Below are 12,410 nucleotides of genomic sequence, written 5' to 3'. Positions count from 1 at the left end.
TTATAGAAGAGACATCTATTGTGAAAGAGTGAGATCTATTACAGCCATTTTGAATCCCACTGAAACATTCTGTAAGCATTAAAATAAAATAAAATAAAATAAAATAAAGCTGCAATGATGCTGCAGATTCATTAGAAGGCAAGCTGTTTTAAAGGATCATAAACCATTACAGAGAAAGAACTAGAAATGTTTAATGTTTTAAATAGTTGTTTCTTTTGCTTTAATCTTTTATTAGGTGACAAGGATTGTTCAGCCTTGATGGTTAAAAGCTCTAAAGCTCCCTTCCAGTAATATTATGTAGTTGTAACAAATGGAATCCAAAATATTGGGATTAGAGGGTATAGGGCCCTAATCCAACGTGTCCAAAAGTAATACTGTATCTTTACTTTTGCTCATGTGACATAAAACATAGCATGTTATGGCCAACAGGGGGCACTAAAGATCCGCAGCATCGCTCATCTCCTCTAACGCGCCCTCCTCTCTCATCTAAGCAGCGGATTTCACTGGTTCACTGGTAATGTATTTTCATTTGGAATACTCTAACCAGTGAAAACAGCTTTGTTGGAACTGTATAATAATGTCTGACAAGGTCTTCTCGGGGTATGAATGTTATTACATGGGGAGTTGCTGCCCCCAAACATTCAAGCCACACTTGCTGTGCTTGCCAGCTGGTTGCATGCATGTTTCACACTATAGACTTGGTAGCGTTCCCAGGTGTGAAAGTTGCAACACGTGTTGTTGTCAGTCACCTGTTCAAAGAGATGCCAGGGGTATAGGTGGAATTCCTGGGTGAAACTCTGAGATGAAACATCTGTCAACACACATATGGATTGGAGGGGATAAATGGCACACAGACGGCGTTAGCACATGGACTGTAAATGCAGCACACAGATGGCGATGGCAATCACACTGTACACATGGACAAATCCCCCATGTTGTAGTTGATAACAGGCACAAGGTACCTTTCCGCAATGAGAGGAATTATGATCAGAGCCTTTCATTGTAATTACTTTTTTGTGAGACCCTTCATTTTTATCAACCATGTTCAACCATATCTATTGTGTAAATATAAAGAGGCTGTTTTCAGTTGAACACTATCATGCAGTGCAGTAACAAGTGATCGAATCTCACTTACATTGTCATTCAAGGCCTTGCACCACATCAAGAAGCGCTGGCTGAATAATAAGGAGACGGTCAGATAGAATTGAACTAAAGGGTCAGATGCATTGGAAGGAGTGACACAAAGCAATACACATGACTCAACTAACACAATCAAGAATGGACCACAGTCTTCCTGTCCTCTCTACTCTTTACTTTTCCCCCCTCTCTGTGGCCAATTAAAATGCAATTGACCACAGAGAGGGGGGATTTGATTAAATATCAAAGAATGGCAACCCCCCCCAAACCCATGCAATCCCCATGTCGACCCAAACTCTCCCAAAGGACTGTTCATGGACTCTCTGCTGTGTGTGTGTGTGTATAGGATCGCTTCTATACTAGGCTATTACTATGATATAGCATAACTCTTGGTCTTGGTTTGTTCATTTGTTCATAAATGAGTCTTATTATCTCGCAGAGCAGAGCGAGGGGATTTAAAGCTTTTTGCCATAGCTGAGACTCATGGGAGGGAATTTAGCTATAGGTTCATGCTGCTGAATAAGCGAAGAAATAATTTCCCCTTTAAAGACATTAGGTCATGACAACACAAAACCATTTTCTGTGGTGTTCGCATTGCCGTTTTTTCTCTTTTGTTGCTGTAAAATTAAATCTTAGTAATAACGACTTATTGCATATGATCTCTGACCTTCAGTGTAATTTGGCATTTAGATTCTTATCTATTTCAATGTTGTATAGCTCTAGTGGCTGCCAGTGATGCACTGGCATCTAGAATACAAGTTACAAAGTAAAGCTTCTCTCCTACTTTGGATTTGACCAGAAAAATATCAGCAGGATCTCTCTTTAAAGCTACAAGAGTTACACTTGTAATCTCCATTTATTATGATAGAAATCCATCATTTGAGTGCTCTTTGAAACATCTAATAAAAATCTGTCTCTGTAAAAGCACAAGGGCATTCGTTTCCTCAGTTGTCACCGTCTCTTGTTGTCGGGTGGAGGGAACTGTCAAGATAAGAGGAGTTTGATTATTCTCTATGATTCCATCCACTCCACAATCTTACAGAATCAAATACTTTATATAAGGAGACAACAACATCCTTTCAATGTGTGAAAAATAACAAACATGACACGTTAGGAGCATCTGGAGGAGTTTCAGTGGTAATTACTCTTCTCCCTTGCTTCTGTAATAGCTTTGGGCATGTGGGGCCTCATTCTGTTTTACAGAAAGGAACATGTAGAAGCTGTGTGTCTGAATGACGTTATTTTCTTGTGTGGTTTAAAACTGTCAAGGCAGTAAATCATATTTGGAAGAGGCTTCAAGCTATAGGGAAAATAACAAATGGCGTGTCTGTCACACTGGCCTATATTTGAAGATTTAATTTTTAAAGCAGTCGTAGTGTAGGAGGGTGAAAATTGAACATTGGTTCAGTTCACCAGTATAGTAAGTGTCAAATCAAAAAATTAAAGATCTCTGCCTGAACTGAACATAGCGTCCTTCATACAATACATTGTACGTAATCTATTATAAAACAAATCACAGGGGAATGCAGGGAGCACCCATTATTCATAAACAATAACATTAAGTTGATGACCTAAAACTTAAACTCTAAGGTTTAAATAGCCACGTGGCTTAACACGGAACTGGCAGCAAATATGCCACATTAGCATTAGAATTGTCCATTTTCTATCAAAATGTAGATGGACTACAGAGTTTCCCTGTGGACTTTGATGTTGGATAAAGTCTGACTATATTGCTTTACTCTGTGAATAGCAACATGGCTTTATCTGACAATCAGAAACAAGACACAACATTAACTCACTAGGCCACACACACATCAGATACATAAAAGGCTGTATAAAGGCTGTATAAAAGGGCTATCACCTTGGAGGTGGTGCTGTATTGCACCTCAGAAATGCTCTCTAGTACAAAAACATCAGCCATGTCTGGAGCACATAAGGTGGCATGAGGGGAAATGGTTCTCTGTTGTTATCTGTAATATTGTGCAAACGGTGATGACATTTAAAAAAAGTAAGCAATGTGATGAAAGATGCCTATAATGTAAGATTGTGAGTCATGCTGTGATTTTTAGAAGAAGTCTGAAAATCTTGTCAAAGAGCTGTGAGACACCAAGTTTTCATCAAGAAATAGTTTTGAACTTTGGACCCCGACAGAGCAGCTTGAAGTACAAGGTAAAAGGTGAAATAGGAGGGACATACCACTAGACAAAGAGTTTGGACTGAATGCCTGTCTGAATATAGCATGTATTTCGTTTAGGCTGCACTAGAGCAGAGCTAATCATAAAAGGTCAAATAACTCTCGAATCTTACATGTAGCAACTAAACAACTCGCACAAACACGTGTGTAAACTATAGGAACATGTTTCGGGGAGAAAACTACAATACCCAGAAGTGTTGTTCACAGCTGTGACGTCACCAGGAAGCGGCGTTGTAAACAGACAGACCCCGATGTCCCGATTCTTGTCTTCGTAATTTGTAAGTCAACATTATAAGTGGTTGTACAATTCAACCAACTCCTATTGGAATTGAACTTAAGTCAATGGTGCTAAGTTGAAACAGTCGCGTTGTGTTGTCGCTCAGTGGAGCGGTACATGAAATTATATAATAATAGTTACACGCGTCCAGATTGCAAAGTTAACCTCTGTACTTAACCTTTATAGTTGAACTTTGTTGTAGTCCAAGTACAAGGGCAGGGATGACTCACAGTCCAGAGCTCCGCGGCTCCAGCAGGTGTAAACACGCTCCGTCATCTCTCCTCAGGTGGGCTCTCGTCTTCCCGTCCCTCCATGGCTCTGGCTGGGGTGCGAGTGGTCGAGCTGGCCGGCCTGGCTCCGGCGCCGTTCTGCGGGATGATTCTGGCAGACTTCGGCGCTAAAGTGATCCGCGTGGACCGGACTCGGATCGCCGGGACCGTGGACACGCAGGCCCGGGGGAAACGATCCGTGGCCATCAACCTGAAGACCCCTGAAGGCGTGTCTGTCCTCAGGAGGCTCTGCGCTCAGTCAGATGTGCTCCTGGAGCCTTACCGCAAAGGTCAGTCACAAGAAACAGGGTACACGGACATGTCTTACCTATAATACTGTATAAATGTCTTTCAAAGCACTGCAATCCATATTTATAATATTGTATACATGTCTTTCAAAGTACTGCAGTCCATCTGTGCAATAATGACAATTGTTAAGTTTGAATGGAGCACTAGATGATGAATGGAAGATAAGTGGATGATAAATGGATGACATCTCCCTGACCTTCCTGTTGCTGCACCTACTGGGAAGAGACCACTTACACTCTTAAGGGATTGGAACCTTTCTAACCTCAGCACTCAGACAAGCTTAAGGCACTCAACCAACATGATCAAACAGATGCAAATAGCTGTGCAGGTGCTCAGGGCTTTAACATCCCAGAAGATCCAAAATGATATTCATATATAGATTAAATGCTTTTACTGTAGACAGCAAGCATTTTGGTACTTAAACAAGTGTATGTTAGGCCTATATACAGGTACATGTTTACTCAGGAACACAGCCATTAGGGACTTAGGTAGAGACCTTGATAAAGATAGATGAATCAGGTTTAGCAGACTGGAACAAGAAACAACTTACAGATAAATGTGTTAGAGAGGGGCTGTTACTAGCTCATATGGGTCAAATAGGCAGATATCAGTCATGCAAATAGAACCAAATCGTCATTTTAAACAAAATAGTGGTTTCCTTGACTGATCACGGGCAGAGCAAAATGATGAATCTGTTCCATTTAAACATCCCACTGATAAATGTTCATTAACTGCTAGGACCGAGCTCGTGGATGAACTCTCCTCTGCCCACACAGGTGTGATGGAGAAGCTGGGTCTCGGTCCAGACGAGCTTTTAAAGGAAAACCCTGGTCTAATCTACGCTCGGCTGACCGGCTATGGACAGAGAGGATCTTATGCCACGAGAGCCGGGCATGACATCAACTACCTCGCCACATCAGGTAACAACACACACATTTTCTTCTGTTTCGCTTTGGATTAGGAGTCGAGTCACAACCTTATCTGGCTTGCGACGCCACATGATGTCGCATAAAGCCGTGTCTCTGTTTGATCCGCTTTGATGTCGTCCTCTCGCAGGCCTTTTATCCCGGCTGGGTCGCAGTGAAGGGAAGCCGCACGCACCGCTGAACCTGTTGGCAGACTTTGCAGGCGGCGGTCTCAGCTGCGCCCTGGGGATCGTTCTGGCGCTGCTGGAGAGGACGAGGTCAGGGAGAGGCCAGATCATCGACGCCAGCATGGTAAAGCTTATCATTAAACTCCATTTAACATATCTAACCCGGTCCATCATGGCAACTCTGCAATTGGACGTTTGAAAGATTTGAAATATTAATATGCAAAGATGTATTTACCATGTTACTTTTGTGCAGTGAGCAACAAACAAAAGCAGGACATTATTATAGGCTGGGGGTGTTTTCATTTTCTGCTCTGGTAGTTTTCTTATTGTCTGTAAGTGCAAAGTGCAGCCACACCTGTGATTTTCTTCTTCTGCTAAGGAGATAAGAACAATAAATCAGCTACAAGAAACTAAGATATCTAGAAACACCTGAATTTGTTGAGAGTATTACCTCAATAAAGACGTTCTCCCGGGGCCTTCTTTGTTTCTCTCCCTCTTATGTGGTTCTCTTTAGGTGGAGGGAGCAGCATATCTGGGTTCATTCGTGTGGAAGTTTGGCAGCGCTGGCATGTGGGACCGTCCCAGAGGGCAGAACATGTTGGACGGTGGAGCACCTTTCTATGATACGTACCAAACATCTGATGGAAAATACATGGCTGTGGGAGCCTTAGAACCACAGTTCTACACACAGTTAGTCAAAGGTTTGTTGTACACAAAAACAGATGGCCCTCACGCACACACACACACACACACACAGATTTCTCAATTGGATTACAAGATTCTTTGTTGTCTCTCAAGGTTTAGAATTGGATGCCGGAGATTTGCCGCCACAGATGGATTCCAGCGACTGGCCGGAGCTCAGACGCATCTTCACCGAGCGTTTTGCCTCAAAGACCCAGGCAGAGTGGCAGCGTGTTTTTGACGAGACGGACGCCTGCGTCACACCAGTGCTGTCTTTCGACCAGGTGAGCTCCCACCCACACAACCGAGAAAGAGGATCGTTCATCAAAGACTCTCGCGGGGAGGAGAGCCCCCGGCCAGCTCCGGTCCTGTCCAGGACCCCGGCAGACCCTTGCCTCGCCAGGGACCCCGATATTGGAGAACACACCCGTGTTGTCCTAGAGGAGTACGGTTTCACACCAGCAGACTTGGACCAGATGGTGGCAGCTGGAGTCATAGAGTGCAACGCTGCCAAGGCAAAGTTGTAGAGGACGATGGACTCTGCTTTGAAGCGTTGAGGCAACCTTTTCTTTGTAACAAAACAATTTGGACGTGACATTGGAAATACAATGTAGTAACATTACAACAACTATAAATAAAGATTATTATTATATTGTGATTGAATTGTTATTCCTGCAAAAAGTTGGAGACTATTGCAGAGTGACCGCAGTAAAGGACAAATACACCAAGCGACAACCGTGATACGTCCAGGCCAGGAGAACTTCACACACCTTGTATTCCTTGTGCCAAAGCCATCAATGCATCAGCAGGCTTGTCAGGAACTCATCTTCCCCAGCACCACTGTCACACACTTGAATGGCCATTGTTGCACGGCCAGGAGAAGAAAAGTAGCATGTGTGTGATTGGAACTGCCCTGAGGTCACACAGAGCAGAGAGGGATAGTGAGTCCAGAGTGTGCCAGAATAATGATCAGTTGGAACAAAAGGCACTGTAGGAGCAAGCGCAATACTTCAAATGAATAAGTGTTGCCATGGAGCTTAGACAAGAGGCACACAATGGATGAGAAGATTGAACTGTGAACCCAGGCAGATAGGAAAACACTTTAACTCAGTGTCCAGAAGCAGAACAGAAGCCCAGGGAAGCAAGTGGCAGGCGGGAGAGGCAAAACCAGGGACAAGCTAAGAAATGAAAGATGGTGCGGGCGAGCTTGAGGCGCTGCTACAGGTACTGACAGCTTCCCTGACAGAAAGTCCATGTAAGAACAGCCTGAAAGTGACATATTTGTCATGGCAGGAGTGCAACATTATAGCTACGATGCACCAATTTACACACCTCTCCCTTTTCAATGCCGCTGGTAATTCTTTTTCCATTATAATTGTCTAATTAATGCCCTGCATCCAGGTGAAAAGAGTGAAAAGAGCATTTCATGGTCACAAACCTTGAAAGAATCTACAGAAAACTAATTATTGGAAATTCCAACGTGTATGCTTTTTGCCTAAATTGAGATTAGTCTGATATTGTCATTTTGATAGATTAACAGGCTTATCTCAGGCCATGTTTACTATATCCTCTCATTTAATCAGATTGTCCCTTTCAAACCTTTCAGTTAAGTTTGTATTAATATCAGCAGCTCCAAAACCTCTCCTTAAACTCTTTATTGGAAAAAGGTTTTGTTTTTGTTTTTTTACAATAATACGGCACGAAGAGCAAGGTAAACAGTGAGTGTGTAAGTGTGTTTATACCTAAGCACCTGATTTACATTTTAATTAAACTGTCGATAATGATAGATGCACTAATACATATTGACAGTCAGTTAAGAAGAAGATGGACTCAAAAGGAAAATGATCTCTACTGATGAGCTGAAGAGTGTAAGGAAATACAGCAAATGACCCAAGAGAGACTTCCACTCATTAAAATGCATTAATGTGACCAGATGTGGTAAATTCTCCGACCCGGTGTCAGGTCGCATTTATCAGAATTTGCAGAGAGAGCAAGTTCTGAATCTCAGCATAGGAATAAGATTTTTGGCCTGCACATAATGAAGCTCTGTGTGTGTGTGTGTGTGTGTGTGTGTGTGTGTGTGTGTGTGTGTGTGTGTGTGTGTGTGTGTGTGTGTGTGTGTGTGTGTGTGTGTGTGTGTGTGTGTGTAGGAGTCAGGAGTCCCTCTAAATGTACGCAGGGCATCGCACACTAGAGGATATTGGTGAGGGATTTAGTCAAGTGCTTGCACACAATGGATAAATGGAGTTCTTTGCTTCCAGGCCCAAAAGGGAAACTTGTGCACTCAGTGAGACAGATCATCTGCAGTTGCTTTACGCACATCAGGCGCTGTGAACATTTAGTTTAACAAAGACCATGTTGTGTGTGTGCCCTTACCTTGATTTTGAGGGATTCTGGATTCCAGCTGACTTCATAAACCTGCCGCACACTTGAACAACACCCAGAGGTATTTGAAAAGTCGACAAAGCACTCCAGAACACCAACTTTAAATCTGTGTGGTTAACCTTGATAGATGGCCTTTGTATTGTTTCAGAATAAGCCTAGAATCAACATGCCCTTAGATTAGGTGTTCAAAATTTGAGCTGGGTTTCAAAAGGAGTGCAGCACCTTGAGATATAATTTAGTATGCATGAGATATGGGAAACGCACACTGTAGGCAGCACTGTGTGGAAGAAACGCGGCAACAAACATAATTATACAGACACTGTCTAGCAGACAGGGGTGACAGATTCACAGTATTGTTGCGCACAGCTCACATATTGTAGCACCTTTCACTACAAATGTGTCCATTATGTTTCATATTTCTAATAAAAAATAGTTCTTACTTGGCTGATTTTGAGTGACAGTCTTGTGATCCATATTCTACTCTGGTAGAAGTCAGATCATAAATGGATTTAAGTTAAGAGAGATGCAGTTCAAAGGTTAATCCGGTGTGCATGAGTCAATGTTTCATAAGCTGTGTAAGACGTGAACACTGGGCTAAACATTATGGGGTAAAGGGGTCATGGCAGGAATTTCAGGAGTTTTCTTCAGTTTGAAATGAGCAGAATATGTAACATTTCTAAAGAATATACCCAGAATCACAAGCATTTCCAGTTACAGTGATCACAGATAGTGGTGAAGAGCTTCAAGTCTAAAAATGGTGACAGTGTTCTCTATCATTCTCTTGACAACATCGTGTAACACTCTTTGACAAAGGTTACATCATGAATAATGTGCTCCCCATGTCCTACTTTCACATTTTCTTTCCAGCCAGACATCCATTTCTCCATTTCTGGAGGCACTTCCACAGAGCACCAGCATCAGGAACACCAGATATGCTTGGAATGTGTGTGGTGTGACTCCAAACATCTGACTCTCACCATCCCAGGTCAAACACAGTGTAATAAAATGTAAGGAGAGAGCACGAGGATTTTGAATGTTGCATCTATACACATAGTATATTGTGTCTTAATTAGAACAATTAAAGATATGCCAACATTAACATAACATTTCTCAATAGCATACCATAGCACTGTGGTGTGTGTGTGTGTGTGTGCGTGCGTGCGTGCGTGCGTGCGTGTGTGTGTGTTCGGCGTGTGTAAAATGGTGCATAGCCTTTCTAGTTAAGCAGCAATGTGATTCACTGCCTTCAACCTTCAACAAACTCAATGTTAACAAATGAATCCAACGTATGGAGCACAAGTTTCCATAATCAGTTGTATGTAGAGACCGTCATGGTTACTTCAGTTGACTGATTAAACTATTTAAGCCCAATAACATGATCATGGTTGTTCTGTTCGATTAGCTGTTATGAATGAGCATGGAGGAGGGCAGCTGTGTGTAGCTGTGTGCATGTGTAATATCTGTATGGTAATTAAACCATGCTTGCATTGCTCACAAACTACTATTCTGTCATCTGGGGAACAGATCGTAACCTTTTCCTTCCGCTCTCATCCTCTCCTGGCTGTCTGATTACAATCCACCTTAGGGATCACATGCATTAACACTGGATTGGCTTCAAGTGCTGCTGCAGCAGACCTCAAGAGAGAACCATGTGATTTCATGGTTTTGGGGGGAAGAATTTGCAAATCGTAATAAACGGTTTGGGGGGAGTTAAGTTCTTGGTATTGTACTGATGAGGCAATCACAGCAAAGACAACATGTGAGTGAGTGGAATAATTACACCCTTTGATAAAAAATGTAGGGCACATAACTCATGCTACACTGATACCGATTGTTAAGACAAGACATTGTTTGCTTTCATTAAAAGAGAAACAGGAATCGCTTCTAAATAACAAACCTCATTTCACTTTAGGTGGGATTTCAATCATGGACGGTGATCAAGAGTACACAGGTACTTACAGCTTTGGACAGACTCAATCTGGAGGCTGATGAGGCTCGGACATTAGTGGAAGAAGAGGCAGGGCACTCGCTGATAGATACAAACTATTGATAGCAAGTCTGTCTATTAAAATACTGTGGGCGGAGGGATACTAATGTGTACAATTCAACATATGTACATTTACGTGAAGTGAAGTTAGTGATAAACACAAATGTTGAATACCATCCGAGCTGACGATTGTAACTGTGACACTGACGATTGAGACTTAACAATGGAATTAGGATCAGGTGTGTGGAGCTGGGAGCTGGGTAAGGAAGCTGACTGGCTGATGGGAGTCATGTGACTAGCAGGCAAGGGCGAACAGCAGCAATCACCAATAACCAAGCACACACACACACACACACACACACACAGACATAAGGAGAAGAGGGTTGATGGCTGTCTAACCAATTAATTACAGAACAGCCAGTGTTCTACTTAAGGCAATGAGTGATTTGATTTTATCCACAAAAACAGATAAATGGTTAATTTGAAAGTGTTCATACCATTTTTTACTTTAGATTTGCATTTGCAAGGGGATAACAAGTAAATCTAATTATCAATTATTGTATTTATGCTATTGGGACTACTGTGATGTGATTTAAATGTAATTTAAAGAGCATTTCAAACATCAATCGCTTTGTTTGAGACAAGTGAGGTTTAATATGTGAGATCAGATCAGAACTTCATTTAAATAGTGACTCATCAACTGAAAGGCTTCAACGTCTCCATCTTTTAATTGAGGACAGAGAGTTGAAGTGATTCACCTGTGAAGATCGCATCACGCAAATGATACAAGAGCATTCATCAGCGGATGAGAGGAGAAGCCTATTGTTCTTCTGCATAAGAAAGATTGTATAGTTTTCAGAAAATGACAAAGCTTGAGACCTACTGCATGGTTTCAAGAAAGCAGTTGTTTCACAGATTGACATTTCAGTGGATGAGGGTCTATGTGTTTTCTAATATTGTAAACATTAGATTCATCACACAAAGCTTTACTTTATGAAGGGGTTGAGGATTGTGCGAGCGTGAAACATCTCTGCTGCAAGCTTAATATTACCAGCCTCTGTTGCACTTATGGGTGGACAGAATTTGGGTTGCAAAATTATTGGAGATCAATCATATAGAGCCAACAGTAACATCTGGGACATGCAGTGGAACATCAAACTGGAACAGGGGATATCAGGCTTGCATTTGAGTCTGAGGTTCCCCTGCTTGCATTTCATTTGCTTTGACCTTGGTGGGACAATGGAGCAGCTCCGGTGTATTCATGTCGCTCAGTATGTTTACATTAGTGAGTTAGTAGTGTTTAATAAAGCTTTGTCTTTATCAGTGTGTGAAGAGGGAAGGAGTACCTTTTGTGTGGGAAGAAGTGAGTCCAAACAAGACACCTGGCTGATCCTTTTGGTGTGGCCAGACGGAGCTATAGCACCCCAAGGTGAGCCAATGAGAGGGGGTGATTGATTTCATAATTTCAAAGCCACAATGGATCGTACACATGCAATTTCAGTTTGAACTAGTGTTTGGCCTCTACGGTGGGACCTGGCCTTTCTAAAATGGCCACACTTATAAGTCAAGTCATTATAAGTTGCTGTAGCATTAAAAACTTAAAAAATGTCTATTCAGTTCTAGAGACAGAGACACAAAGAAGACGGTGTTGCTGTGTGTTTGGTGGAGTCCTAATGATGTTCTTGTGATTCACTGGCACAGTCTGGTGATTCTGAGACAGCCACAGTCTGACCTTTCACAGGCACCTACACAGTAAACACCAGCCACCATCATGATCATCCTGTAGGAACTGTATGTACCCTATAACATCATTGCAAATCCAATCTACTTGTACTCTACCTCAGAGTCTATGTATAATGTTTAACAACAATAGTAGTTATAATACAACCTTCCTTCCTTCTCCCTACCTCTCTTTCTCCTCTTTCCCCTCTTTCTATATAAAAAATGATCTCCAAAATATCCTTCAACTGTATGCACAATGTCATGAACAATGTTTGCTTCAATAAAAACAAATAGCAAAAAAAAAACACCAGCCACCAACATGTCTCTGCAGATCACAGCAGCAGATGACATCACAC

At 42.1% G+C, this 12,410-nt stretch overlaps 1 protein-coding gene across 1 annotated transcript; it reads left to right on the top strand.

The window, feature by feature from the left end:
* Window positions 1-3,510: 3,510 nt before the first annotated feature.
* Window positions 3,511-6,618, top strand: amacr (alpha-methylacyl-CoA racemase). The gene is made up of 6 exons (XM_076158470.1): window positions 3,511-3,609; window positions 3,895-4,167; window positions 4,963-5,106; window positions 5,243-5,403; window positions 5,794-5,980; window positions 6,078-6,618. Exons 2-6 carry the CDS (start codon window positions 3,921-3,923, stop codon window positions 6,485-6,487), a joined length of 1,149 nt encoding a protein of 382 aa, XP_076014585.1. The 5' UTR covers window positions 3,511-3,609; window positions 3,895-3,920; the 3' UTR covers window positions 6,488-6,618.
* The last annotated feature ends 5,792 nt before the right edge of the window (window positions 6,619-12,410 follow it).

The sequence above is a fragment of the Genypterus blacodes genome, unplaced genomic scaffold, assembly GCF_046128005.1.
Source record: "Genypterus blacodes isolate CSIRO-AG114 ecotype Tasmania unplaced genomic scaffold, CSIRO-AGI_Gbla_v1 ptg000077l_1, whole genome shotgun sequence".
Classification (NCBI taxonomy): Eukaryota; Metazoa; Chordata; class Actinopteri; order Ophidiiformes; family Ophidiidae; genus Genypterus; species Genypterus blacodes.
This window is presented reverse-complemented; position numbering and strand designations above follow the sequence as displayed.

Coding starts and splice junctions, on each gene's coding strand:
- amacr (XM_076158470.1), top strand. CDS start 3,921: ATGGCTCTGGCTGGGGTGCGAGTGGTCGAGCTGGCCGGCCTGGCTCCG. Junction 5,107..5,242: donor CAACTACCTCGCCACATCAG/GTAACAACACAC, acceptor GTCCTCTCGCAG/GCCTTTTATCCCGGCTGGGT. Junction 5,404..5,793: donor AGATCATCGACGCCAGCATG/GTAAAGCTTATC, acceptor GGTTCTCTTTAG/GTGGAGGGAGCAGCATATCT.